Source organism: Bos javanicus, chromosome 3 (genome assembly GCF_032452875.1).
Source record: "Bos javanicus breed banteng chromosome 3, ARS-OSU_banteng_1.0, whole genome shotgun sequence".
Lineage (NCBI taxonomy): Eukaryota > Metazoa > Chordata > Mammalia > Artiodactyla > Bovidae > Bos > Bos javanicus.
This window is the reverse complement of record NC_083870.1, coordinates 120,550,259-120,577,815: the sequence shown is the minus strand read 5'-3', so window position 1 is coordinate 120,577,815 and position 27,557 is coordinate 120,550,259. Positions and strand designations below refer to the sequence as shown.

The 27,557-nt window shown below is 59.9% G+C and overlaps 2 protein-coding genes across 7 annotated transcripts in view; one reads left to right on the top strand and one right to left on the bottom strand.

Annotated features, from left to right (window-relative positions):
- Positions 1-493: 493 nt before the first annotated feature.
- On the top strand, positions 494-10,322 carry STK25 (serine/threonine kinase 25). Of its 3 annotated transcripts, none has more exons than XM_061412932.1 (12): positions 494-636; positions 1,083-1,206; positions 4,888-5,118; positions 5,654-5,710; positions 6,298-6,406; positions 6,897-7,054; positions 7,165-7,350; positions 7,803-7,948; positions 8,082-8,196; positions 8,370-8,441; positions 9,545-9,681; positions 9,809-10,322. In XM_061412932.1, the coding sequence occupies exons 2-12, from the start codon at positions 1,177-1,179 to the stop codon at positions 9,846-9,848; spliced, it is 1,281 nt and encodes a 426-aa protein (XP_061268916.1). In that variant the 5' UTR covers positions 494-636; positions 1,083-1,176; the 3' UTR covers positions 9,849-10,322. The 3 variants fall into 3 exon arrangements, with proteins under 3 accessions (XP_061268916.1, XP_061268917.1, XP_061268915.1); XM_061412931.1 differs by having other exon boundaries at positions 608-698; XM_061412933.1 differs by lacking the exon at positions 1,083-1,206 and having other exon boundaries at positions 575-636.
- Positions 10,323-10,428: 106 nt separating this feature from the next.
- The window catches only part of FARP2 (FERM, ARH/RhoGEF and pleckstrin domain protein 2), a 98,306-nt gene continuing 81,177 nt past the window's right edge, over positions 10,429-27,557 (bottom strand). For 2 of the 4 annotated variants that reach the window (XM_061412926.1, XM_061412930.1), the window contains 13 exons: positions 27,036-27,169; positions 22,157-22,238; positions 20,926-21,175; positions 20,023-20,153; positions 17,035-17,103; positions 16,451-16,540; positions 13,571-13,591; positions 13,302-13,384; positions 12,530-12,642; positions 12,168-12,331; positions 11,379-11,486; positions 11,124-11,275; positions 10,429-10,914 (listed from right to left, as the gene is read on the bottom strand). In XM_061412926.1, coding sequence (XP_061268910.1) covers positions 10,845-10,914; positions 11,124-11,275; positions 11,379-11,486; positions 12,168-12,331; positions 12,530-12,642; positions 13,302-13,384; positions 13,571-13,591; positions 16,451-16,540; positions 17,035-17,103; positions 20,023-20,153; positions 20,926-21,175; positions 22,157-22,238; positions 27,036-27,169 — 1,467 coding nt within the window. In that variant the 3' untranslated portion in view covers positions 10,429-10,844. The remainder of the gene's footprint in view (positions 10,915-11,123; positions 11,276-11,378; positions 11,487-12,167; positions 12,332-12,529; positions 12,643-13,301; positions 13,385-13,570; positions 13,592-16,450; positions 16,541-17,034; positions 17,104-20,022; positions 20,154-20,925; positions 21,176-22,156; positions 22,239-27,035; positions 27,170-27,557) is intronic. The other 2 variants (XM_061412928.1, XM_061412929.1) reach the window with 2 other exon arrangements.

Here is a 27,557-nt window from a genome sequence, read left to right as displayed (position 1 = left end):
TCGCCTTTCTGTCGATGAATCTGGCCACTCTGGGGACCTCATACAAGTGGAATCAAACCGCGTTTGTCCCTCTGGGTCTGCCTTCTGTCACGCAGTGCCACGTCGTCAAGGTCCACCCAGGCCGACCTGTGTCAAAAGCGTCTTCCTTTTTCAGACTTAGTAACATTCCAAGACACTTCCAGGCCCGGACGCCGCGGGAGTGAGGCCTGCAGGACCGGGCGGGAACCCGGGGCCAGGTCCGCCCAGGTGCGGACGGGCGGCGGGAGGGCGAAGCGGCTCCACCCGCGGCCGCCCCGCCCCGGCGCCGCCTGGCCCCGCCCTGCCCCGCGGCCTGCCGGGAGACGTAGGCCCGCGCCTCTCAGGAAGCCGGACTCCGAGTCCCAGCGCGCCCCGCGGCGCGCTTGCGGGCCTCCACTGCGCTCCAGCCCGTGGCCTGCCGGGATTTGCAGTCCGCCGCCCGCGAGCGCCCCGGCGCGGGGCGAGCGAGGGACTCGCTGTCCCAGAAAGCCCCGTGCTGGGCCGCGACGCCGCGTGCCCTCGCCGCCGCCGCCGCCGGGCTTTCTCCGGCCGCCACCGCCACTGCCGCTGCTTCGCGAGCTGAGGGCCTAGGCGTCCACGGGCGAGTGGAGGCTGCGGGTGGGAGCCCTCGCGGGCACCGCGGAGCGGGCCGGGGGAGGCCGGGATGGAGCCCCCCGGAGGTGGGCGCGCCGCCGGGCTGGCCCGCGCCTGGGCCGGTTGGGGAGGGGGCCGGGCGGCGCGGCCGTGGGGCGGGGCCGGGGGTGAGGCGGGGCGAGGCGCCCGGGGGGCGGGTAGGGGCGGCCCTGGCCGGGGTCCGGGGTCTGAGGACGGGTGGGGGCCGGGGAGGTGTGCGCGGCGTCGGGGAGCCGGGTGTCGGGGGGCTCCCCGGGGAGGCCTGAGGCAGGGTCGGGCGCGGAGGGTGCGCGGCGGAAGCCCTTCGGGGGACCCTTCTGACTCCAGCTGGTCCCCAGATGGTTGGAGGAGGGGGCTGCCGCCGGGCCCCGGGGGACGGGGAGCCCCGCGTACCCGGAACAGGGCCCCGAGCAGGTCTGCTCTCCCTCCAGTTGACTGAAGCGGCCTGAAGCGGGTTCCAGAGCCTCCAGGCAGGATCTCGGGGCCTCCCGGGGGCGCGGCGGATGGTCTGAGGGCCGTGCAGACATGGCTCACCTCAGGGGATTTGCCAACCAGGTAAGGGTGGGCGTCTGGGCGGTGCGCGGGTGTGCCCGCTGCCTGGGACGGAGCGCCGGCTGCAGAGTTCGAGAAAGGCCGTTTCACCAAGGACTGTCTTTTGAAAAGTGGTCCGGGGGTCTCAGAAGAGCAGCCCCTCTTAGGGCGAGTGTGGAGGAGGGGTGGAGGCCCCTGATCCGCAGCCCTGGGCAAAGCGGGAGCAGTCGCCAGGTGCTCAGACTCGGTGGGTGCAGGGCTGACTGGGGTCCGCCCGCTGGCAGCGTCCTGTGGGGCAGGAGTCCCCCAGCTTGTCAAAGCGTAGCCTCAGTGCAGGGTCAGCCGGAGGTGTGCAGAGACCGATGCTGGCACAGGGCTGGGCCGCAGGAACTGGGTCTGTGCACCTGGAGGGCCGCGGAAGGTCAGGGTACACGAGCACCTCGCCTGGCGGGACAGGGGCCTCGTCGGCCCTGGCCAGGCCTGAGGGGGACGAGGCGGCTGGGCGTGTCCGTGTGCAGGGAAGGCAGAGGACACGCCTGTGCATTTCTCTTGCTGGGTGCACAGGGCTGCCACTGGGCTGTCGGGGGCCTGCCTGGGAGATGCCCACTGTTTTTTGGCTGGTTGGTTCTCGAAATTACCAACCCCACAGCACTTTGAGGGGTCTGGCTCTGTGCAGTAACTGCCTGAGTCCAGGGGACCCTCCGCAGCATGCCCTGGGGCTGATGGCTGCAGTTAGGAGGGTCGGGGCAGCCGCCATCAGGGCTTGGGGGCCACACTGCCCCCCCCCTTCTGTTACTGCAAGGCAGGTGTGAGTGGAAGCTGCTGGGAAGCAAACGCCCCAGCTGGTGCGGAGGTCCTTTGTCTTAGCTGTTGGGTTTTGCTCTTCTTAACTGGTCAGCTCTGGTGCGGTTTAGGCTGAGGGCTGTGAGGTGGTGGGAGTGCCTCTCGAAGAGAATTGAGCCCCAAGGCTCACTCCCGTCAGCCCAGTTTGGGAGGACTGGGAGCCTGGGAGGAACAGGAAGTGTGTGTCCTCGCGGGGGAGGAGGAGCTGGAGACCAGTCGGCTCTAGACGCCTGGGCTCTTCCCAGAACCCCAGAACCCCAGGGCGCCGCGCCCGTGCCGCACGTGGGCCGCTGCCCAGGCCGCTGGGCTCACGCTCCCCTTGGACACCGGCGTCTTCCAAGTCCCTCGACTAAGATGCTGGGAGAGAAGTCTGGCTCGAAGTCAAGGGCTGTAGGAATGGCTCCCGTGTGCGGACGTGGAGCTGTGAGCGGCCCCTCACCTGGGTGCTGGTAGTGCTTGCAGCGGGGCCTGGGTGGCTGCGTCTTGGCCGGGGATGGAGCGGGGCTCAGAGGAGCTGAGGAAGGGACCCCAGAGGAAGGAAGCCCCTTTTGTCCTTTCAGGGGTGGAGACACTTGGTCTTTGTCAGTGACAGGAAGCCTGACAGGACGTTGTTTTCCTTGAGATGGTTGTCACCGTGGTCCTGCGAGGCGGTCCCTGTGTGCATGGGCCGGTGGCCTGCTCCCCGCGGGGGAGCCTTGGGCGTTGGGCCCCCGCCGGGCTGTGACTCCTGCCCAGGCCTGTGCGGCTGTGGAAGCACCCTATGCAGGTGACTGCCACCTGTCGTGGGGTGCATGGGGGCTGCTGGCCAGCCCTCACTTGGGGGCTTGATGCTAGCGGCGGGCGTGTTGCTAAGTGGATGTGCAGGCGGGTGAGCGGTGACCGCAGACCCAGCCGCCCCAGGGCAGGTTCAGAGCACGGCGGTCTGGGCTGAGCGAGCAGCCCAAGTGGCTGTCCAGACTCGGGGTCTTGGAAGGGCCGCCACAACCCGGCCCTGGGCCCTGTCTCTCCGCTCCCCCGCGGGGCTGCAAGCAGGCTGTCCCGGGATGCGCCGTGGGGGCTTCTGTCCATTCAGGTGCCCGGCCTGCAGCCATGGGGACCTGAAGAGACCGAGAGCTGGGCCAGGCTCCCTGCTCCCCTGCCGGGCCTGGCCTCTGGTTAGGGGTCTGCCCTGTGCCCCACTTCGAGGCTGTGGAGAGCTGGGCGCCCCCCCTGGGGCGTTTCTGGTCAGGACACTGAGGGACCGGACCCGACTCTGGCCCAGCCTGGGGGCAGGGGGTGTCACTGGCAGAGGCCCGAGGGTGGGAAGGGAAGGCCGAGGGAGCGCCGGGGGAGACAACAGTGCCCTTTAGTGCTGACAGGCCTGCCCGCCCCGCGTCTGCCCTGAGGCCACCTCGGAGGGAGAGGAGCCTGTCTTTGGAGCACAGGCTGGACCGGAGGTGTGCTCGCGGCTGAGACAGCGTGGGCTCGGGCAGCGCCAAGGGGGCCAGGAGGACGAGGGCGACAGGAGGTAGCTTCCTGGGCTCCCTGGCCCGGGTCTCTCTGGAGGCTGCTGCCTGTGCCCTCTCCCGCTCGCCTGGCACTCTGAGGTTGGGTGAGCTCTTCCCTGCTGGCGACAGCCCTGGGAAGGCAGCTCTTGGCCGTTTCAGGTTGACATGTCTTCTCGGTCTGGAGCCAGTGGGCCCTGAATTGTGCCCTGCCCTGGGGGAGGCCTGTGCCCCTGGACTCTGCTCAGAGCCTGTGAGCGGCCGCCCTGGTCTGGCCCCCTCAGCGCCAGGGCACTCACATGGACGGGTGGGTATGGTGCCATTGGGGTGCCCAGGTGCCCTCAGGGCGGTGCTGCGGTCTGGAGGGAGCTGTGTCTGGTGGACTTGCGGCCCAGTGCGCTTGGGAGACCCTCTCTGCCCCTGTGTGGACCAGATGCCAGGCTCCCCGCCAGCCTACCAGCACCACTGGGGTCCTGGGTCTCTAGCGCCTGCAGTAGGGGTGCAAGGTGACCTCGGCACCCAGGGGGCCACGCAGGTAGGGGTGAGGGATGCCCCACTGTCCTCCACGCAGCCCCACGCTGAGCTGTCTCAGGCCTGGACACTGAGGGTCAAGGTCGAAAGCCAGATTGCTCCGTGGACGCCCATGTGCTGCCGTGTCCTGGCACTGAACCTGTCTGAGGCTCCGCACCTTGTCGGGTGGGTCTGTGCTCCAGTCTGAGGCCCAGGTCGGGAGGGTGGTTTTCTGTCCATTTGAACGTCCAGGAGAGCGTGGGTTTCCAGCTCCGTGCTGGGGTGAGGGCGTCACTGTCTTGAGGACTCTCTGAAAGGGGTGTGGCTTCCAGGTGCGCAGGGAGAACTCAATACCTGTTATGTTTTTTTCCTTTGATGAATAGGCTTCACTTTTCAGAGCAGTTTTTGGTTTAGAAAGCTGAGTGAGAGAGCTCTTTGCACCCCGCAAGCCTTCCCTGGAGTTGGTTATGACTGCTGGCCCACCATGGTCAGGCTGTTGCCCACGAAGCCAGTGGCCTGCGAGGCTGGCCCCGTGTGCTCACAGCATCGCCCAGCGCCGTTGTCCAACTGCCCCCAGATCCCCGTGCTCCAACTCCTTGTTCCTCCTGATGCATGACTTGCCTCCCCGGGTCCTCCCCACGCCTGGGCTGTGGGCTTGGAGGGGTGAGCTGCATGGCCCATCTGCCTTCCTTGTGGCCCTGGTTTCTTGGCAAGAGCCTCGGTCTCTCAGTCCTCTCTGGGGACGTTTGCTCCTGTGTGGAGGTAACTTTAGGTTTTCTGAATAAAAAGGGACATAAGAAGTGTGGAAAGGATCAGGGGGGCTCCCTGGCCATCCGTCCCTGACCAGGCTGCTCGCCCACGTCCCCAGCACTCGCGAGTGGACCCCGAGGAGCTTTTCACCAAGCTGGACCGCATCGGCAAGGGCTCCTTCGGGGAGGTGTACAAGGGCATCGACAACCGCACCAAGGAGGTGGTGGCCATCAAGATCATAGACCTCGAGGAGGCGGAGGACGAGATCGAGGACATCCAGCAGGAGATCACCGTGCTCAGCCAGTGCGACAGCCCCTACATCACGCGCTACTTCGGCTCCTACCTGAAGGTGCCGCGGCCGGGCGGGGGCTCTGGCCCCCCCGAGACGGGCACCCCGCCCTCACAGAGGGGGCTGTGAAGCCCCCTGTGGCCAGAGTGGGGACTGGGCTGGCGGGCCCTGTCTGCTCAGGAGACCTGGCTGAGTCTGCCCTCCATGGGCCTGGTCTGCAGGGCAGGGGTCCCCACAGGAGGACCCATGGACTAGGCCCCCAGGGGTCGACCGTGCCCAGGGCCAAGGGCCCGGCCTTGTCCTGAGGGGAGCCCCGGGGTGGCAGGGCGTGAGCAGGCAGCGGCCGGCTCTGGAGTGGCCCGTCTGTGCCCCTACTGGGGCAGGGTGGGCCCCCTGGAGCCAGAGCCCTTCCCAGGGGCTTTGGACAGTGGGCTCGGCCTGTCTGCAGGGTCTGTGCAGGGGTTTGGTGGGGGGGGAGCCAGGTGGGCTGCCGCCACTGCTCCCAGTGGGCATCCTGGCTGAGTCAGTGCAGCTGAGCGCGTGTTGGGGCCCTACGCTGCCTGCTGCCACGTGCTGACTTGCTTCTCTGCCCCAGAGCACGAAGCTGTGGATCATCATGGAGTACCTGGGTGGCGGCTCCGCCTTGGACCTGGTGAGCTGGGGCCCCAGTGAGCTGGGGGACCCTGAGGGCTGGGGGGCCCAGGGGGCTGGGCAACCCGGTGGGCAGGGCCAGACTGAAGAAGTTGTCTGGGGGTTGCCTTGGACCCTGGGTTCCTGTGGCCTCCCTTCCTTCCCTATCTTGGTGATTGGTTGTTCCTCAGGACCCAGCTGGTGCTGAGGGGTCCGGGTCCTCTGCTGGCCTGTGGGGAGGAGGTTAGGCCCCCAGCAGGAGGCTCCGGAGTATGGCCAGCTCCCCCAGAGCCATCTAAAACTTTAATTTCAAAAGTGGGTGAAGAGGGCTTCCCTGGTGGTCCAGTGGCTAAGACTCCACGCTTCTAGTGGCCTGGGTTCAACCCCTGGTCCGGGAACTAGATCCCACGTGTTGCAACCAAGAGTTCACATGGTGTAACCGAGACCTGTGCAAAGCACAGTGGGTGAAGAAATAGGAGGCTCCCACGTCCAGGGGGCCCCCGGTGCCGAGGCGGGCGTGCTCAGGGTCAGTGCTGGGTCTTGGGTGGTGGGGAGGGGGCGTTTGGCTTCGTGGGGAGGCCTGAGGCCCTGCTGGCCCCTTGTCTGTAGCTGAAGCCGGGCCCCCTGGAGGAGACCTACATTGCCACCATCCTGCGGGAGATCCTGAAGGGCCTGGATTACCTGCACTCGGAGCGCAAGATCCACCGGGACATCAAAGGTGCCTCAGGGCACGTGGTGGCCTGGGCGTGGGGCCAGCTGTGCCCAGTGCTTACCGCAGCCCCAGAGACCTGGCAGTCCCGCTGTTCCCAGCGCAGTGTCCTTGTACACGGCAGAGCCGACTCTGCACGTAGGGTGGGGGCCCCTGCTTAGCCTGTGAACGTGAGGGGTGAGAGCGGCCGTGCTGCTGGACGTGAGTGGCCAGGCCAGCCTGCAGGGGCGTGACTGGCAGAGCAAGGGAAGTCAGGGTCCCCCTGCCTGTTGAGCGACCTGGTGGGGAGAGCGGTTCCTGTGCGCAGGGTCTTCAGTGGTGGTGGCTGCTGGGGGCGCTGGGGCCGGCTGAGGGCGCGTGTGCGCTGGGCCCACGGGCACCCGCCAGCAGTGTGCATGGCCTTGGGGCTGAGGGCGGACCTCCCTGGGAGACTGGCTGGAGGCTGGGGGGCACTTCCTTGGGCGGCGCAGAGGGTGACGCCCGCGGTCCTGTGTCGCAGCCGCCAACGTGCTGCTCTCGGAGCAGGGCGATGTGAAGCTGGCAGACTTCGGGGTGGCAGGGCAGCTGACAGACACGCAGATCAAGAGGAACACTTTCGTGGGCACCCCCTTCTGGATGGCGCCCGAGGTCATCAAGCAGTCGGCCTATGACTTCAAGGTGGGCTGGGTGGGGGGTGGCATGCAGGTGCCATGCGGGCGCCATGCAGGCGCGGGGGCCGTGGGGCTCGGGCGGCCTGCGCTGCAGCAGCTCCGTGGCTCTCTGTCCAGGCTGATATCTGGTCGCTGGGGATCACAGCCATCGAGCTGGCCAAGGGCGAGCCCCCCAACTCCGACCTGCACCCCATGCGCGTCCTGTTCCTGATCCCCAAGAACAGCCCGCCCACGCTTGAGGGCCACCACAGCAAGCCCTTCAAGGAGTTTGTGGAGGCCTGCCTCAACAAGGACCCCCGATTTGTAAGCACCTGCCCCAGCTCACGAGTGGTGAGGAGGCCTGCGTGGCTGAGTGTAGTTGGGGCCCCTGGAACTGGGCCCCAGAGGACAGCAGGGGTGTATGTGTGTGTGCGTGTGTGTGCACACATGCGTGCATGGAGGGGCATGCTGTCTGTCTGTAGTGGGAGCTCAGAGGTGGCAGGGCTGGAGGCCCCTCCGCTGTGCCAGGGCAGGCTCCTCTGTGACCCCGGCCCAGGCCAGGAGGGTCTGGAGGGAGGCCCTTCCGCTGGGGAGGACAGTGTGCAGCCACCCAGCCTCCTGGGCGCCCCTGCTACCTGGGGTTCCCTGACCAGGCTCCCAGTGGGGGCAGCGATGCTGAGGCCCGGCTCAGCCCAGGCCTCCTTGCTCCGAGCGCCAGGGATTCCCCAGGCAGCGCTCGGCTGCCGGCGCCTGGTGACCCGTGTCGTCCCCGGCAGCGGCCCACCGCCAAGGAGCTCCTGAAGCACAAGTTCATCACGCGCTACACCAAGAAGACCTCTTTCCTCACCGAGCTCATCGACCGCTACAAGCGCTGGAGGTCGGAGGGCCACGGCGAGGAGTCCAGCTCCGAGGACTCCGACATGTAGGGCCTGCTCTTCCCACGGGGCTGAGGCGGGCTCTCCGGGGCAGGGGTCGGCCTCTGGGGCCATGAACCAGTGAACCTCGGGGCCTTCCTGACCCCCAGGCCCCGTGTGACTTCCCACCGTCCCCTTCAGAGATGGAGACCCTGAGGATGGAGAGCAGGGGCCCATCTGGACGTTCCCCCCAACCATCCGGCCGAGCCCGCACGGCAAGCTGCACAAGGGGACGGCCCTGCACGGCCCCCAGAAGGTTGGCCTGGCCCCGGGTGTGCTGCAGGGAGCGGGCTGTGGGGGCACCTCCTGGGCATGCCCGCTCCCCTAGGGTGGCTCTTCAGGAGACCAGAACTGGGCAGGCGGGGGCTCGCAGCTGCCCGTGCCCCACTGCCTCTGCCCTGCTCACCTCCACACTCTCTGCGTTTGTAGTCGGCGGAGCCTGTCAAGAGGCAGCCGAGGTCGCAGTGCCTGTCCACGCTGGTCCGGCCCGTCTTTGGAGAGGTGAGGGCCTAGCTGGCACAGCACAGGGTGTCTGGGTCCCTCGGGGCTCGTGAGGTTCGCCCCTTGGACCCAGCGTTTTGAGCGGAAGGACGAGATGGCTGGGATCTCATGACCCTCGAGATCGTGAGCCAGACCCTCGAGATCTGGGGCCCCAGGGGGGCTTTGAGTATGAGCTGCTGTCCTGGGACTTTTTACCTTGACCCACAGACACGGGGTGATCCTCAGTCTAGAGAGAGCCTGGGAGATTTTTGTCTGGGCATCAGGCCCTGGACAGGGAGCCCTTAAGGGCCACTCCCCAGTGGTCACGTGACCCAGCGTCTGTGTCACTTGCTCAAGGGCAGTCGGTAGCATCCCCAGGAGTGAGTCACCAGCAGTGGGCTGTGGCCGGGTTCACACCCAGGGTGACGCTGGCTCTGGAGCCCGGGAGCAGGGGTGGATGTTGAGAGGAGGCAGCGGAGCCACGCCAAGGGAGGTGGGGGTGGGCAGGCTCCCACCCTGGGCGCGCAGTGCCCGGGAGGGGAAGGGGACCGGTTGGGGTGGGGGAGTTGGCAGGGGTGGGCTGTCCATGGGCATGTGGGGTCCTGGGGCTGGCACTTTTGGGGTGTGAGGTGGGTGGCAGGCGTGGCCACACCCTGGCTGGCTGGGCCCGCTTTGGGTTCCAGTTCTGTGGGCTGGCCTGTCAGGCTGCTGGGTGGGTGTCCAGGGAGGTATGTGCCCCTCGCCCCTTTGTTCTGTGTGCTGGGCGAGCAGGCTGACCCGTCTCCAGCCCCGCGGCCAGGCTGTCTCCTCCTGGGGCCTCCACAGCCAAGGGGTGCGAGTGGGCCCCTAGTCCCAGCGGCCAGGCTGGCGGGACTGGCCAGGCCGCTCACGCGCATCTGGGCTGTGGGCTTCCGGGACCGGGGTCAGGAGAAGGCTTGTGGTTGGAGGAGCGGGGCCCGGGGGGCAGGGCCGGCTGGGAGGCCCCCGCCAGTCCTGGGAGCCCCTGTTCGGCACTGGGAGGGGGGGCCTGGGGCAGCGCTGCCTCCTGCTGCGAGTCCCAGGTCGGGTGGGGTGGGGAGGCGCCCCCTTGGCCTCCAGTCAGGTGCCTGGGGGTGTCTGTGCAGCTCAAAGAGAAGCACAAGCAGAGCGGCGGGGGCGTGGGGGCGCTGGAGGAGCTGGAGAACGCCTTCAGCCTGGCTGAGGAGTCCTGCCCCGGCATCTCGGACAAGCTGATGGCCCACCTGGTGGAGCGGGTGCAGAGGTGAGGGCCTGGGGGCGGCGGGCTGCTGTGGGTCCTCCTCGCTGGGTGGGGCTCGGCTCTGCAGGTCCTGAGCCCCCGGCCTGGCCCGCGCCCAGGGTGGGGCAGTGACCAGGCCTCTGGTCTGCAGGTTTTCCCACAGCAGAAACCACCTGACCTCGACCCGCTGAAGCCGTCTCACCCGGGAGGAGGGTCTCCGTCTGGAGCCGTGTGGTTGGGACTGTGCTGACCAGGGCCCTGTGCCATCCTGGCCTCGCCCCGCGGGCCGCGCCTCCGCCCCGCAGAGGGCTGTCCCCTCCCATGTCCCCTCCCGGCTGGGCCGAGGCCGCAGAGGTGGCAGGCTTGGTCTCCTTGAGGCCGGGCTGGCCCCTGGGGCTCCGCTCGCTGCCAGAGGAGGGGCAGGGACACGCGCAGGGCAGACCTTCCGCCTCCCGCCTGGCCCGCCCGCCCTTGGAGGCCGTAGATTCGCCCTGTGCTGTTGGAGCAGGTACTGTGTCTTCTCATAAGTACTCGTGTCAGCCAGATTGTTGTTTTTTTAAGAAAATGAAACTTCCTTGCTTCCCTAGGTATTTTGAGGTTAAGGTGTTAGTTTTCATAGCATCTTGAGAGGCTCCTGCCACTTTCAATAAAGACCTGAACTGAGACGTGCTGGTGGTGGGCGGGGTGCTCAGGCTCCCGTGTCCTCCTCACCCAAGGTGAGCGCGTGTGGCCGCTGGCTGGAGAGCGGGCGGGGGGAGGCAGCACATGGGACCAGGGGAAACCCTTTATTCTCAGCCACTCGGTACGTCAGCACCATACACTCCTTGGGATGATAAATTAGTGGGGCTTGCTGTCTACTTTGCAGAAGTGTGGGCTGGGGGGCACCAGAGAGGCTTCTGTGCCTGGACCGCCCACATCACCCAGCCTGACGGGAGGTCCGGCCTGGGAGGAGGAGGGCAGGTGGGTGAGGGCGGGGCAGCGCCAGCCTTGCCCGCGCAGAGTGGGCCTGCTTTCCCTGCACGCTCTCCCGGCGCCCCGCAGAGCCCAGGTACAGGCTGTGTCCCAGGGCAGCACTCTGCCGGGTGTCGCTGGAGGCCCACCTGCCACCAGTCTCCTGGGGGACGAGCAGTTGTGGGGTGCGTGCTGGCCTTGCTTGCTCGGCTGTCTGCATCTGGGCAGGGTGGGCCTCAGGCCTCCTCTTCAGGGGTCCCGGCCCTCCCAGCTGAGGCGCTGGCTTTCTCTATCACCTCCATCCACCTGAGAGGAGGTGCAGAGGTCAGAGCACCCCACCAACTGCTCACCTGGGAGGCAGGGTGTGCTCCAGCCCTCAGATTGGCAGGCTTGTGCCCCAGCACCTTCCTAAGAACGACCCCAAGTCAAGAGGGAAGGGCGCCTTAAGCCCCAGCAGCAGCGCTCGGCAGCCCCTGCAGACCCAGGGAACGCGCGGCCGGTGCCTCTGCAGTTACCTCCGGAACATGTACTTGCTCTCAGCCCGGAAGAAGTAGACGTGGGACTTGAACTGGAGCTTGAAGACGTGCTCCTTATGGATGCCGTCCGTGTCCCTGGGCAGGCTCACACTGTAGCCCAGCAGCGGGAGGCTGGCCAGGGGGTGGTCGTCCTGGAAGGTGGCAGGGCGTGCTCAGTCAGCAGGCGCCCAGCCCCGCCCACCCAGAGGCGGGTTCTGTGAGGCCACAGCGCCCACAGGCGGAGCCCCCGCCTACCTGATGAGTTTTGTAGAAGAACAAGCAGAAATTGGTGAAGACCACCCAGAGCTTCTGCCAGCCACTGCTGTTCTTGAACTTTCTCAGCAGATATCCAGAAAGCTGGTTCTGAAAAGAAATGTCTGTGGACGTGTGTCCCAGGACCACCGGCCCCAGAGGGCCGCCTTCCTGGTTCCGTCCCGCAGGGTTGCCCCCAGGCTTCCCTGTGCTCTGCGGGGTGGTCAGGGCTTTAATGGTCCCAGCGCCTCCGGTGGCCCTGCCACTGTCATAAGTGTCCAGCGGGCGGGGAGAGGGTGGACGAGTGCGGCGCTCCTTGTCCCCAGTGTCCCGTGACAGACGCGGGGATTGGCCGAGGCTTCCGGATGAGGGCTGAGGCTCCACGGGACAGGCCCACAGTGGTGTCTGCCCGGCAGGCTGGGGGCGTGGGGCCTGCATGGCCTTCTGCGGCGCCCCTCGCGCTGCCTGCTGGCGCCCCATCCCTCTCTGGGCATTGCGAGCATGGCCCCCAGGCCTGAGCCCATGGATGGCACAGGCAGCTCCTCAGGCCGGGGCCCTGCACCTCTGACCCTGGGGCTGGCACAGATGGCAGAGGGGCACCCAGGTCCCCTCCTGTCCAGTGGGTCCCCGCGAGCTGGCCCGCTGCCTGCTCACTCCCCAGCCTGGCCCCCGTCTGTTCTGGGGGTGCGCCCACGGGCCTGGCAAGCCAGGCTGCATGCTGAGGGGCGCAGCAGCCAGCTGGGTGCTGCCGCAGGGAGGGATTAGAGGAGGGGCGCCCGTGCTCAGCCGCACCTCGACAGCTGCGCTGTGGTCGGCCCTGGACACGCTGCTCTGGCGGCACCAGCACACGTGCGCGGTGGTGCTGGCGCGGTGCCGGCCCGTTCCCGCCACGGAGCCCCGGGCCCCGCCAGCCTCGTCCTCGGACTCTGGCTCCAGGGAGGCCTCGTTGGGGGACCCTGGGGAGAGGCCAGCCCTGGCTGAGGACACGGGAACCCTTACCATGCGCTGCCCTGCCAGGTCGCCCACGCCCGCCACCCCCCAAACGTGCCCCATGGAAGGAGGGCGTGCGGGCGTAGTGGGTGGGCTGGCCAGGCGACCCCCAGCCCCACCCCCAGAAAGCCTCCTCGGTGTCCAGGGGTTCGGCTAGCACTCACCGCGGGGCAGGGGGCACAGCACGCGGGCCGGGGGCACCAGGGCGCTGCCAGTCTTGGCCGCGTTGATGGCCGCGTTCAGGTCATGCAGCCACTTGGCCTTCTCCAGCCGGGTGCTGTGGGCAGGTCTCAGGCTCAGCCGCTGGGCAGGGCCCCCTCCCGCGGTGGGGCAGGGAGTCGGGGCGCCTGCTCCACCCAGGCATCCTGTGCTGCGGGCCCTGAGGGCTGGCAGGGCTGCTGACGGCCCAGCCTGACCCACCGTGCTGGCTGGGGCTGGCCCACATTGTGGTATGTTCCTGAATCACGAGATTTTAAGGCTCTGGTACTGTGGTGCGGAAATGGGTGCCTGGAGCCTGGGTCACAGTTAAGCCGCCAAGGTCTCCTGGTGGGAGGCGAGTGCCCCGTCTTCTGACGCCAGCCAGGACCCCACAGGGTGCGGCAGGACCCAGGCCCTCCTCTGGGAGGCGTGAGGCTGGGCACAGCTCAGTGCCGATCCCCATGGAGGGCCCGCACAGGCCATCGGGAGCCTGGGTCTCCTTCCTGGGGATGGGACCTGGGGCAGGGAAACGTCCACTGGTCCTGCGCTGTGGCCCACGTGGCCTCTTGCTGCCCAGCCTGCGGTGCCAGGCAGTCCTGGGGATGGTCTCAGCAGCCACACGCTCCCACTGAGGGTGAAGCTGCTCCCCTAAAGCAGTGTTCACCGGGCCGTGTGTCCTGGTGACTGTGACATGCAGGGCACAGGGACCCACAAGCAGACGGGAAGGACGGCCCTCACCTGGCCGCCACCACGATGGTCTTCTGAGCCGCGTAGATGGTGAAACAGTGTGGCACAGACCACTCACTCTCCTGATCCTCCACCTGTGGGCGGAGAGGGGAGTCTGGACCAGGAGCGGGGTTGGCGGGACCCGAGCTTGCAGCTGGACACGGGTGTGCACCAGGCCCCCGCTGACTCTACCAGAGGCTACAGGGGGCACCGGGATGCCCACGGTGGAGCCCTGCCACCCAGGTGGACGACCTGAGGGCCACAGGCACCCGACTACTCACCGGTGGGTCCAGCACTATCAGCTGAAAATCAAGCACAGGAAGAGACGGTGAGCGTTTTGTTGAAAAGAGAGTCGGACAATTCATGATACAAAGTGGTACCAAAACCTAACAAAGACTCAAAGAAAAACCACACAGACTAACCGTGATGATAAGGGATTAAATAACTCCAGAAAAAAGTATTCCCTAATTGGACCTAAAGGCAGAGACAAGACATCATTCTATACCAAGCCAGGTGCTTCCAGAAATGCAGGACGGTTTGACGCAGGAAGCTGACTGAGAATCCACTGTGTCACAGAGACGGGGAAGAGTGGCTGTCCCCATTGCTGGAGCCTCTGCCCAAGCCCTGCGCGGCTGATGAGACCGCGCGGAGACCAGCAGAGGGCACTGTGCCGACAGGGAGAGACTCCACCGGCCAGGCCGCCAGCCTTCCCTCCAGTCAGGTGTGAGCGCGGTGTCTGTCCCCAGGACTAGCTGGTTACAGGTGACCGCCCCCCACCCCCACACACATGGGACGCCAACCAGGGTGCCCCACGCGGGATTTGCAGGTCAGAACCTAACACGAGCAGCGGCAGGCAGCAGGACAGCGTTTATCAGGATGGCATCTCCTCTCAGTTAAATATGGTTAATACAGTTCAACAGAAACCTCAGTTGTGTTCCTTGAAGGAATTCATCCAAATGATTCCAAAGTTGGCTTAGAAAAATTAGACGCTTGAGACTAGCAAAGAGCTTTTTAAAAGGACAGATACAAGAAGGAACTTGCCGATGCGGTGACTAACCAGTAATGAGAAGAGTGTAGACAGATGCAAGGACAGAGAGAAATGGAGCAGAACCTCCAGAAAGAACCCAAGTATAAAGACAGAAATGTTTTATATGATCAAGGCAGCCTTGGGGTCAGTGAAAAAATGAAGGACTCAACAAATAATGGGAAAGCTGACTACAAAAAGAAAATGTTACTTCTCAATCTAAAACAACAAATTTTAGGCAGATTAGTTAGAAAAATAAAACACTTCAGTGTACCAGGAAAGAAGCTGGCAACACAATCTTGGTGTGGGAAAGACTCTGAGCCCGTGGCAAGGACAGAAACCCCAGAGGAAAAGATGGACAGACAGCCTGACTGCAAACAGCGACCTTCACTCCTTCAACAAGTAGGGCCTCCGTGCCACGTGCGGTTCCAGATAAAGACAAACACGATCTCTCTGGATGGAGTTTAAATTCTCTGAGGTAAAACCAAACTGAAGACAGAGTGAAAGGAATGACTGACCTGGCGAGCACCCGAGGCCTGGAAGGGTTTAGAAACGCTCCACACTGTGGAAGGTGGGGCGATGCCCAGGGCTGGGGCAGAGGCACCTGGTAGGAAGGTTACCCAGCCAGCTGCTTCTGCAGCCGCGGAGCATTAACGGTCAAGAGTGGCCCTGGCTCACACAATTTATCTCGAGGATGTAACTAAGGATCTGTAGAAAGACAGAAACGGTGGTGCTGTTTCTCATCCTGAAAATCTAGACATTGCAAGGTGTCCAGTGCAGGGAACTTGTTAAATGAGCTGGGTCCTGGCTCCCTGGTCAGTGCTCAGGACTCCGGAGCCAGTGGTGAAAGCAGAGGCTGTTGAGATGAGCTGCCGAGCAGAGCCAGCACCAGTCACAGTCTGCGGCGCACACTCCCAGGTGACGGCCAGAGGCCCACAGAACTCCCTGCCGGGTAGCCCAGCAAGCAGTGATTTCCACTCAGCAGTTTCAACTTTTTTCTATAATGAAGACGTTTTATACTTTTATATTTCACTTTTATACTTCAGAAGAGGGGCTGTGCTTCTAGGGATGGCGGGTGAGATCATTGGAACTGACCCCTTCATGCTGAGAATTGGAAAAGCTGAACAAATGTCAGAGGTTCTAGCACTGTCTGGAAGGAGGTGTGTGCCTGGCACGCAGAGGGCGGCAAGAAGGGCCAGATGCCATGAGGGAGAGCATGGTGGAGGACAGAGCACACACCTGGGGACCTGGACCAACACAGGAGCCCACCCACCTCCCACAGCGGATGGGGCCTGGCGGGGCCGCAGCAAGAGGGGCTCGCTGCCCGACAGCATGTTCTCACGGCAGAAGCCTGAACTCGGCTGCCCACGTTTGCTGGTCCCAGGGTGGGTTCCAGGTTGGAGGGAGGTTCACACGGTAGGGAGTCAGTGTCTGCGGGGGTTTCTCACCACAAAAACCAGTGATCGCGGAGAGGACAGACTGCGTCATGCCAGGACGAGGCACCTTGCTCGTCAGACAGCGTCCACGCCCCATGCTGCCCTGTGACGGCGGGCATGCGGCGTGGACGCAGCACGCGGTGCGGCCCAGGCCCGTGACAGCACTGGGCGTGGGGCCTGTGCCTCGTCACCTGGCCGCGTGCAGGACTCGTGGGCGGCCACTCGGAGCGGCCCCGAGCCCAGTGCTGGCCTCGGCCCCCCCTTTCCACCCATCCAGGTGGTGGCATCTGTGTCACCACCTTAACACTGTGTCTGTGAAATAGCAGGTTATGGCGCCACAAGGAACCAAAATGGTCCGTTTGAGAGAAAAGATTTACGAATAAAATCAAGGAAGTAAAGCATGCAGCATCTTAGGGATGAGAGGTTTAGCTTTCTCCCTTAGACGCGGTGTCAGCCCCATCCCTCCAGCCGCGCTGTGGCCCCAGCGCCCGGCCCAGGCTTTCCATGGGCTTTCCGGCCAAAGGGCAGGACTCCTTGGGATTGGCAGGTGGAGTGCTGGAGGACCAGGCCTGGTCCTGCGGGTGCTGGTGGGCGTGATGGGGGGGTGCGGCCATGGATGCCCCGAGGACAGCAGCCACAGCGGGGTGAGGGGACCGAGAGGAGCGGCTGTGAGCCAGGCCCGCCCAGCGCCGCGCACTCACCAGCATGCCGCGCAGCGGGAGGAGGCCCCGGATCCGGAAGTGGCTGCTCCCCCCGGCGTCTCTGCTCGTGTACAGCAGCATGTCTGAGAACTGAGGGGCCAGAGCTTTAGGTGAGCAAGTTCTAAAAACAAGCATCCATAGTCAGACCAGCTCCACTCTGAGGGCTCGTGTGTGGTTATTCAGTTTGCTGGAGATTTTTTCTAAGAAGGGATTTTTTTTTGTTCCACTCCATTGTCATTTTGACCAGAGGTGACCAGTAGCCACGTGAACAGCAGGCCTCTTGGGCCAGCACCTGCTGTGCCAACGGAGGAGTGGGTTGGTGGTCCTGAGAGGCCCTCCCGCAGGAGAGGGCGAATCCACCGATCAGGCAAGAGAGAGGCGCTAGTCAGCGGGACCCGTTGGCAGGGACTCCCGGAGGCCTCAGGCCCTGCGGCTGTGTGGGTTTCTCTACCTTCCTGCTTTTGCTCAGCCTGCACACAGGTGCCCAGTGCCCAGAACCAGGAGGGGGGCTGGCCCAGGGCGTCCCCGCGTCCCTCATGGCCCCTGATGGCTCGGCCCCGCCCGGACGGTGCCTGCCGACCTACCAGGAAGAACATCCTCTGCTGCAGGCCCTTCCTGGAGAGCTTGTGGAGGCATCCCTCACGGATGAGCTCCTGGAAGACAGGGGGTCCTGAGTGCTGGCCCAGGGCACCTAGCAGATGGCTGCTCACCCTCCACGCTCCCCGAACCCCTCGCGGCCCCGCCGGCCCTTCCATGGTGCCCTCCTGCCCGGGAGCCCGCCTGCCGCTCCAGCCTCCTCCCTCCTGTCTGCTCCCCAGGGTCCCCTGCGTCCTGTCTGCTGCCGGCCAACCCAGTGTCCCATGCCTGAGCCGCCGCAGGTGGCTGTGCTGAGGGCTGGCACTGCTGTGCTTCTGGAAGGTTCTGCCATGGAGATGACCCGAATTCAGCTTTGGGGAAAGCTGGGCGGGGCAGCTAGAGAATGGCAGGGAGGAGCACGGGCCACCTGGTTCCCACCAAAGATCATGGGACTCGTGAACGGTCGCCCTGGGGCCTGACCAGAGGATTCCTCCATGAAGGCACCGTGGCTAGGGCAAGACCTTCCAGTGGTCCCGCAGCCCACTCCCCCAGGACTTGGGCCCCTCACCACCAGGCCAGGCCCACACCTGCCTCGGGGGCACAGGCATCAGACATCCCTGACTGCCTGCACCATGGCTGGAGGGTCGGCCTGGGGACCCTGGACGGTCGCTGTGGACTGTTTCTGGGGGCAGTGTGGGCTATGACCCGAGAACATCCTGAGGACTCCGGCCTCAGCAGCCCTCAGATGCACTGAGCAAGAGTGCAGGAAGGAGCCCTTGACCCAGAAACCCTGGCCCCAGCCAGAGGCCAGCCCCATGGAGGAGGAGGGGCCCCCAGCAGGCCTGCCGTCCTGCCTGCAGAGCAGCCCCGTCGCCCCTGAGGGCCCAGCAGCCTGTGTCCTGGCGCTGGCGGGCGGGCCCGCCGCAGTCCTGCGCCCTGGCACTTTGCGCACCCTGGGGCCTCATCAGCCACATCCAGCCCACAGCCTTGCTTCTCAGATAAGCGATGTGCTGTCCATCGGGGAGGCCAGGCACCCCAGTGTGAGGAGAGCAGGTCTCTGTCACAGCAGCAGGGAGCCCGCCTTCGCCCCTGCCCTGTGGGCTGTTCCTGTTCATGTGTCCGTCTAGTCAGTTTCTTGGGGGCATGCAAAGAAGCCCCAGGAACAAGAGCCCCAGCCCTGTGAGCAGCCCCGGGGAGCCGGGTGGCCTGTGTGTGTGTGTGGGAGGGAACAGCGTCCTGGCTGCAGTCACAGCCCGGCTCCAGGAGAGCAGGACCTTCCCTTTCAGCCTCAGTCCTTAGGTTCACGGTCCCACATTCTCAGGACCTTCTACCGAGGCTAACAGAAAACAGGACTTATACACCCATGCTCTCATGTGTGTGTGGAGGCAGAAAACACCCCCATGCAACCCTTGAACACTACTGTGAAGGTGAAAATCATGTCCGACTCTTTGCAACCCCATGGATTATACAGTCCATGGAATTCTCCAGGCCAGAATACTGAAGTGGTAACTCTCCCATTCTCCAGGGGATAGTCCCAACCCAGGAGTCAAACCTAGGTCTCCCACGTTGCAGGCAGATTCTTTACCAGCTGAGGCATGAGGGAAGCCCAAGAATACTGGAGTGGGCAGCCTATCCCTTCTCCAGCGGATCTTCCTGACCCAGGAATCGAACTGGGATCTCCTGCATTGCAGGCAAGTTCTTTCCAAAGCAAAAGCTATTAATGACAAAAAGTAAGCAGCCCAGTAGACATAGAGACCCATAGAATTAAACAGAAAGTTCAAAAATAAAGTCATTCCACGGCCCATTGATTTTTGACTAAGGTGTGGAGAGCGCTGGGACACCTGCACTCCCACCTGGGAGGGGTGAAGGGGGACCCCTATCTCACACCACATACACAAGTGAGCTCAAAATGGGTCACGTCTACATGCAAGAGCTAGAACATAGGCAACTGTTAGGAAAAACAGGTAAATCTTCATACCTTGGATTAGGCAATAGTTTCTTAGCTATGACACCTAAAGCACAAGCAACCAAATAAAAACAGAGAAATTAGATATCAGCTAAATAAAAACTTCCATGTTGTAAGTGATGCCATCAAGAAAGTGAAAAGATAACCCACAAAATGGGAGAACATATTTGGCAAGTCATATTCTGGTAAAGATCTGTCATTCAGAGATGAGAGGGAACCTCACAACAGTAAAGAGACAACCCAATTAAACAGTGGGCAAAGGACCTGGACAGGCACTTCTCCGAAGGAGGCACAGACATGGCGAGTGAACACGAGGAAAGATGCTTGTGTTAGCCATCAGGGGAATGCAGATCGAACCACGGGGAGATGCCACTGCGTACCGTCAGAACCATACGGCTAACTCAGAAAGACAAGATACGGAGGAATCAGAACCTTCACGTGCTCCTGGTGGGGGTGTAAAATGCTGCAGCCTCTGGGGACAACTTCGGCAATTTCTCAAAATGTTAAACACAGAGTGTTCATGACCACGTGACTTGGCACTTACACTCCTAGGTATATACATGTGTGCCCAGGAGAACTGAAAACACACGTTCACACAGGACTTGCACACGGTGTTCACAGAACCACAACGGCCAAAAAGTGGAAACAACCGAGGTGTCCATTAGCAGATGACAGAGAAACAAGCCGTGCCACCTCCAGAGACGGAGCACTGCTCCTCAGCCACAAGAAGAATGAGGCCACCACCCCCAACACGAATGAGCCTGAAGACACTGTGCTGAGAGAGAAGTGAGACGAAAGGCCACACACTGTGAGGCTCCTGAGGGGGGAGATCCAGAGACAGGAAGCCGGTTAGCTGCCGGACCAGGGATGGGGTTTCTTTCGGGGAATGAAAATGTCCTGGAATTTGTGGCGATGTGGCACAACCTCATGAATACACAAAAAACTAGGGAATCATACACTCTGAATTATGTCTCAGTCAAAAACAGTGAAGTAACCAGCTCAAAAAACGTTCTTAAACGAAGCCACTCACCCTGCCGGGAGCAACGAGACTCTCTATGCCCACCAAGTCCCGCTGCAGCTCCGTCAGCTTCTGCAGGTTCTCCAGCTGGACCAGGCTATGCTGGAGCATGGAGGTCACTTCCGTGATGGCCTGGAGGGCATCTGCGTGGAGAGGTCCCTCAGTACAAGCAGGGGCAAGTGGGCTGGGGTGGCAGGGACAAAACCCTCCCCCGACCAGCTTGTGACATTTTAAAGGTGGTTTTAATTCCAGGAACACTGCGCTCAAACTCCTCACAGGACTGCCAGGGAGAGCAAGTGTGGGTCCTGAAACCTGGACTCATGCAGCCCAAACTGCTCCGGGCCAACACCCAGGCTCGGTGAAGAGACAGGACAGTCTCTGGAAATAGCTCTTTAATGCTGTGGGTCCTCATCTGACATGGGCTCTTCTTTCACGGTTCCCTTAAGATGCTTAGAGCCATAGGAAAATCGTGTCCTCTCCTTTTTAGCAAAAACACAACACTTGCTCTCAGGAAGGAGAGGAAGGGCACTGTCCGCACCCTAGGGTCCGTTTTGTGCCTTGTACATCAGAAAGCATCTGTTCTGTCCTCAGGACGTGGGAGACCCGAGGAAGGACGGGCTGCCGAGCTCTCTCCAGCATGTCTGGTGACAGTGGTGACTTGACCTGAGAGGCAGGGATTTCCTGCTCTAAGTTTACCCTGCAACTGCGAGTCCTATTTGGAGGTCACAAGCATCAGGGTTTATTCTTTGGTCCTTTTAACAAGTGAGAAACGGCAGAGTCAACGGAGTCAGATGCTTCGGTCAGGAGCATGTTCCCCGAGTTTGTGGTTTAAAAGCAGCCGCCCTGCCCTCCCCTGCCCCGGCAGGCTCGAGAAGGGCCCCGCCGGCGAGGGCCGGGGCGTCAGGCGGCACTCACCGCGGAGGTCGGCGTGGTCCTGGCCGTGCGGGTCGGGGTGCCCGGGCACCGAGGCGCACAGGCGGCGCAGCAGCAGGCGGTAGTGGCGCAGGCGCTGCAGCGGCTTCAGCAGGAAGGCGTTGAGCGGCAGGTAGCAGACCTTCTGCAGCTCGAAGTCGCGGCGCAGCGCCTCCAGCCTCCGCAGGCGCCGGCTGGCCGCCTCCAGCTCCGTCAGGACCTCGTGCAGCCGCTGGAAGTGGCCGGTGAGCGCCTGCGGGCGGGATGGGCTGAGCGGCAGCGCGCGCCCCGGCTCCACCCGGTCAGCCCCTCGGAGCCGCGTCCCCGTGGGGGTTGCCCCTGAACCGGCGTCTCAGCGGACCGCACAGGCGGCCGCCGGGCCAGGTAAGCGCCACCAAACGGTGCGCGCGCGTGTGGGCCTAAGCTCACGCCGCCTCCGGACGCGCTCACAGCCCGCCCTGAGAACCGAAACCCGGGAGGCGCGTCCGGGGGAGACGCGCTCACCTTAAGCCTAAAAGGGGCGCCTGGGCCACTGCGGGGCGGGGCCTCAGGGGGCGGGGCGGAACCCGACGAGCCCGGAGGAGCCTCTGGGCCGGGCGGAGCCTCAGGGCGGGGCGGAGCCTCAGGGCGGGGCGGAGCCTCAGGGGCGGGGCAGGAAGCCTGGAGGAGGGGCACTTAGCGAGTCCCGCGAGAACCAGACTCCCAGCGCCGGGAGCGCGGGCGGCGCGGCCGGAGGTAAAGCTGGTGCCTCGGGCTCCCTGCATAGGGGCGCGAGCGCAGCGGAAGCAGCTGCACCGGCCCCACGGCTCTGAGGGGCGCGGCTGAGGAACCCTGGCCGGGCAGGAGGCAGCCCTGTGGGGCGCTGTTGATCCTGAGGGGCCTGTGTCCTGAAGAGAATGCCTTTGGGGTGGAGGAGGCAGCTCCGAGAGGACCTGGCCTGAAGGGAGCTCTGTTCTGTGGGGGCACTGACCTGAGGAAAGCCCATTCTGGTGGAAATAGCGCTCCTCCGGAGAGGAACACGGCTCAGAGGGCTCGTGTCCTGACCGAGAGGAACGCGGCTCAGAGGGGCTCGTGTCCTGACCGAGAGGAACGCGGCTCAGAAGGGCTCCTGTCCTGACCTGAGGGGAAGTCTGTCCTGCCTTTTGTCGTTCTAAGGAGAACACTGTCCTGAGGAGGAAGCTGGTGTCCTCGCCACCAGCTGCTAGGCCCAGAGCTTCTCACAAGCCCATGCTACCTTTAACTGAAGCATGTTCCTGAGCAGGATGTCCCCGATGCGCTGGTGACTGCCTGTGGCCTGGGTGCTAGAAGATTCCTCCCTGGAGCAGAGGGACAAATGAGGTCAAAACCTTGGACCGCTTGTGAGAAATGCTCCTCTCGCTGCTAGTGTGATGGTGAGTCCCCGGCTCAGAACAGCACCCAGAGGCTCTGAGGGGGAGGCCATGCTTAACAGAGACTGTTATCATATCTCGATCATATTTGAAATGGTAGTGACCAGGCAAAAAAGGATCATCTCCTGAGACTGGAGATCTCTTCAAGAAAATGAGAAACACCAAGGGAACATTTCATGCAAAGATGGGCACAATAAAGGACAGAAATGGTATGGACCTAACAGAAGCAGAAGCTATTAAGAAGAGGTGGCAAGAATACACAGAACTATGCAAAAAAGGTCTTCATGACCCAGATAACCACAATGGTGTGATCACTCACTTAGACCCAGACATCCTAGAGTGTGAAGTGAAGTGAGCCTTAGGAAGCGTCACTACAAACAAAGCTAGTGTAGGTGATGGAATTCCAGCTGAGCTATTTCAAGTCCTAAAAAATGATGCTATTTCAAGTCCTAAAAAATGATGCTGTGAAAGCATTGCACTCAACATGCCAGCAAATTTGGAAAACTCAGCAGTGGCCACAGGACAGGAAAAGCTCAGTTTTCATTCCAATCCCTAAGAAGGGGAATGCCAAAAAATGTTCAAACTACTACACAATTGTGCTCATTTTACATCCTAGCAAAGTAATGCTCAAAATCCTTCAAGCTAGGCTTCAATAGTACATGAACTGAGAACTTCCAGATACACAAGTTGGATTTAGAAAAGGCAGAGGAACCAGAGATCAAATTGCCAACATCCATTGAATCATAGGGCTTCCCAAGTTGTGCAGTGGTAAAGAATCTGCCTGCCAATGCAGGAGACACAGAGCTGTGGGTCAGGAAGATCCCCTGGAGAAGGAAATGGTAACCCACTCCAGTATTCTTGTCTGGAAAATTCCACGGCCAGAGGAGCCTGGCAGCCTACAGTCCACAGGGTCGCAAAGAGTCAGACATGACTGAGTATGCACCAAAGCATATAGTATACTATAAAATGTATAGTTGGATCATAGAAAAAGAAAGACAATTCCAGAAAAACAAATGCTTCACTGACTGTGCTAAAGCCTTTGACTGTGTGGATCACAACAACTGTGGAAAATTCTTAAAGAGATATGAATACCAGAGACCTTACCTGCTTCCTGTATGCAGGTCAAGAAGCAGCATTTAGAACTGGACTTAAAACTATAGACTGGTTCAGAATTGGGAAAGGAGTATGTCAAGGCTGTGTTGTATATTGTCACCCTGCTTATTTAACTTCTATGTAGAGTACATTATGTGAAATGCTGGGCTAGATGAAACACAAGCTTCAATCAAGATTGCTAGGAGACATATCAATAACCTCAGATATGCAGGTGACACCACCCTAATAGCAGAAAGTGAAGAGGAACTAAAGAGCCTCTTAATGAGGGTAAAAGAGGGGAGTGAAAAAGCTGGCTTAAAACTCAACATTAAAAAACTAAGATCATGGCTTCTGGTCCCATCACTTCATGGCAAAGAGATGGAGGAAAAATGGAAACACTGACAGACTATTTTCTTGGGCTCCAAAATCACTGTGGATGGTGGACTGCCACCATGAAATTAAAAGACGCTTTCTCCTTGAAAAAAAGCTATAATAAACCTAGACAGCATATTAAAAAGCTGAGACATCACGTTGTCAACAAGGTCTGTATCAATTTAGTCCCTGGGTCGTGTCTGATTCTGCAACCCCATGGACTGTAGCATGCCAGGCCTCCCTGTCCATTACCAACTCCCAGAGCTTGCTCAAACATGTCTGTCGAGTTGGTGATGCCATCCAGCAACTCATCCTCTGTCTTCCCCTTTTCCTCCCAGCTTCAATCATTCTCAGCATCAGGGTCTTTTCCAATGAGTCAGTTCTTTGCATCAGGTGGCCAAAGTATTGGAGCTTCAGCTTCAGCATCAGTCCCTCCAATGAACATCCAGGACTGATTTCCTTTAGGACGAACTGGTTGGATCTCCTTGCAGTCCAAGGGACTCTCAGGAGTCTTCTCCAACACCACAGTCCAAAAGCACCAGTTCTTTGGTGCTCAGCTTTCTTCATGGTCCAACTCTCACATCCATACATGACTACTGGAAAAACCATAGCTTTGACTAGATAAAATTTTGCCAGCAAAGTAATGTCTCTGCTTTTTAATATGCTGTCTAGGTTGGTCATAGCTTTTTTTCCAAGGAGCAAGCATCTTTTAATTTCATGGCTTCAGTCACCATCTGTAGTGATTTTGGAACCTAAGAAAATAAAAATTTCTATTGTTTCCCCATCTATTTGCCATGAAGTGATGAGACCAGATGCCATGATCTTCATTTTTTGAATGTTGAGTTTTAAGCCAGCTTTTTCACTCTCCTCTTTTACTTTCAAGAGGCTCTTTAGTTCCTTTTCATTTTCTGCCACTAGGGTGGTGTTACCTGCATATCTGAGGTTATTGATATTTCTCCCAGCAATCTTGATTGAAGCTTGTGCTTCATCCAGCCCAGCATTTCACATGATGTACTCTGGATAAAAGTTAAATAAGCAGGGTGACAATATACAACACAGCCTTGAGTACTCCTTTCCCAATTTGGAGCTAGTCCATTGATGCATGTCCAGGTTCTAGCTGTTGCTTCCTGACCTGCATACAGATTTCTCAGGAGGCAGGTAAGGCGGTCTGGTATTCACATCTCTTTAAGAATTTTCCACAGTTTGTTGTGATCCACACAGCTAAAGACTTTAGCATAGTCAATGAAGCAGAAGTAGATGTTTCCCTGGAATTCTCTTGCTTTTCCTGTGATCCAATCAATGTTGGCAATTTGATCTCTGGTGCCTCTGCTTTTTCTAAATCCACCATGTACATCTGGAAGTTCTCCGTTCACATATTGTTGAAGCCTGGCTTGGAGAATTTTGAACATTACTTTGCTAGCATGTGAGATGAGTGCAATTGTGCAGTAGTTTGAACATTCTTTGGCATGCCTTTCTTTAGGATTGGAATGAAAACTGACCTTTTCCAGTCCTGTGGCCACTGCTGAGTTTTCCAAATTTGCTGGCATGTTGAGTGCAACACTTTAACAGCATCATCTTTTAGGATTTGAAATAGCTCAGGTGGAATTCCATCACCTCCATTAGCTTTGTTTGTAGTGATGCTTCAAGGCCCCTTTGATTTTACACTATAGGATGTCTGGCTCTAGGTGAGTGATCACACCATCGTGGTTATCTGGGTCATGAAGATCTGTTTTGTATAGTTCTTCTGTGTATTCTTGCTACCTCTTCTTAATATCTTCTGCTTCTGTTAGGTCCATACCATATCTGTCCTTTATTGTGCCCATCTTTGCATGAAATGTTCCCTTGGTATCTCTAAGTTTTTGAGACCTCTAGTCTTTCCCATTCAACTGTTTTCCTCTATTTCTTTGCGTTGATCACTGAGGAAGGCTTTCTCATCTCTCCTTGGTATTCTTTGGAACTCTGCATTCAGATGGATATATCTTTCCTTTTCTCCTTTGCCTTTTACTTCTCTTCTTTTCTCAGCTATTTATAAGGCCTCCTCAGACTGCCATCTTGCCTTTTTGCATTTCTTTTTCTTGGGGATGGTCTTGATCACTGCCTCCTGTACAATGTCATGAACCTCTGTCCATAGTTCTTCAGGCACTCTATCAGATCTAATCCCTTGAATCTATTTGTCACTTCCATTGTATAATCGTAAGGGATTTAATTTAGGTCATATATGAATGGTCAAGTGGTTTTCCCTCCTTTCTTCAATTTAAGTCTGAATTTTGGAATAAGGAGTTCATGATCTGAGCCACAGTCAGCTCCCGGTCTTGTTTTTGCTGACCATATAGAGCTTCTTCATCTTTGGCTGCACAGAATGTAATCGATGTGGTTTGGTGTTGGCCATGTGGTGATGTCCGTGTGGTGATGTCCGTGTGGTGATGTCCGTGTGGTGATGTCCGTGTGGTGATGTCCACGTGTAGCATCATCTCTTGTTGGAAGACAGTGTTTGCTACGATCAGTGCGTTCTCTGTGCAAAACTCCGTTAGTCTTTGCCCTGCTGCATTCTGTACTCCAAGGCCAAACTTGCCTGTTACTCCAGGTATCTCTTGACTTCCTACTTTTGCATTCCAGTCCCTTATGATGAAAAGGGTATCATTTTGGTCTGTATAGTCAAAGCTATGGTTTTTCCAGTAGTCATGTATGGGTGTGAGAGTTGGACCATAAAGAAGGCTGAGCACTGAAGAATTGATGATTTCAAACTATGGTGCTGGAGAAGTCTCTTGAAGTCCTTTGGACAGCAAGAAGATCAAACCATTCAATTCTGAAGGAGATCAACCCTGAATAGTCACTGGAAAGACTGATGCTGAAGCTGAAGCTCCAATACTTTGACCTCCTGATGTGAATAGCTGACTCACTGGAAGAGATCCTGATGCTGGGAAAGATTAAGGTCATGAGGAGAAGGGGGTGACATATGATGAGATGATTGATAACATCACCGACTCGATGGACTGTGAGTTTGAGCAAACTCTGGGTGACGGTGAAGGACAGTATGCTGCAGTCCATGGGTTGTAAAGAGCTGGACACGACTGAGTGACTGAATAACAAAATTCTCTCTTCTGGAACGGGATAAATGAAGGCAACTTATGTATTTACTAACATCTGTTTCAATGAAATAATGACTCCTGTGAAATACTTCCCGGAGCTGGAAAGCTCCTGAGAGCAGTGATGATGGGAGGTGCCAGGGGAAGGGGGGGCGGGGGGTGTGCAGGGCATTACCAGAGTGCCAGCCTCTGCTCCACCTCACGAAGGAAGCCTCTGTGGAACTCGTAGATGGGGTCAATGTTGGAGAAGAGCAAGGTCATCAGGTCTGCAGGCATGGAGTCCGCCTTGACCACCGCGCTCCGGAACCACTGCCGGAAGAGCTCAGGGTGACCCAGGAACCTCACACCTTAGGACATGCGGCACTGACTGCAGAGCCCCCATGAGGACAGCTCAAATCAGTGCTATAGCCAACCTCTTGGCTGATCACCCCAGTTTTCACAATATAAGAAAACGGTTCTGGATGAAAAGCTTCCAAGGAATATGTTGCCAGGTTTACAAAGATTGGACCCAGTACTGACCTGACTAGAGATGTTTTAAGGCAAATATATTTAACAGAACATATATGGCTCAGCTGGTAAAGAATCCACTTGCAATGCAGAGACCTGGGTTCGATCCCTCAGTTGGGAAGATCCCTTGGAGAAGGGAACAGGCCAGTATCCTGGCCTGGAGAATTCCATGGACTGAATAGTCCATGGG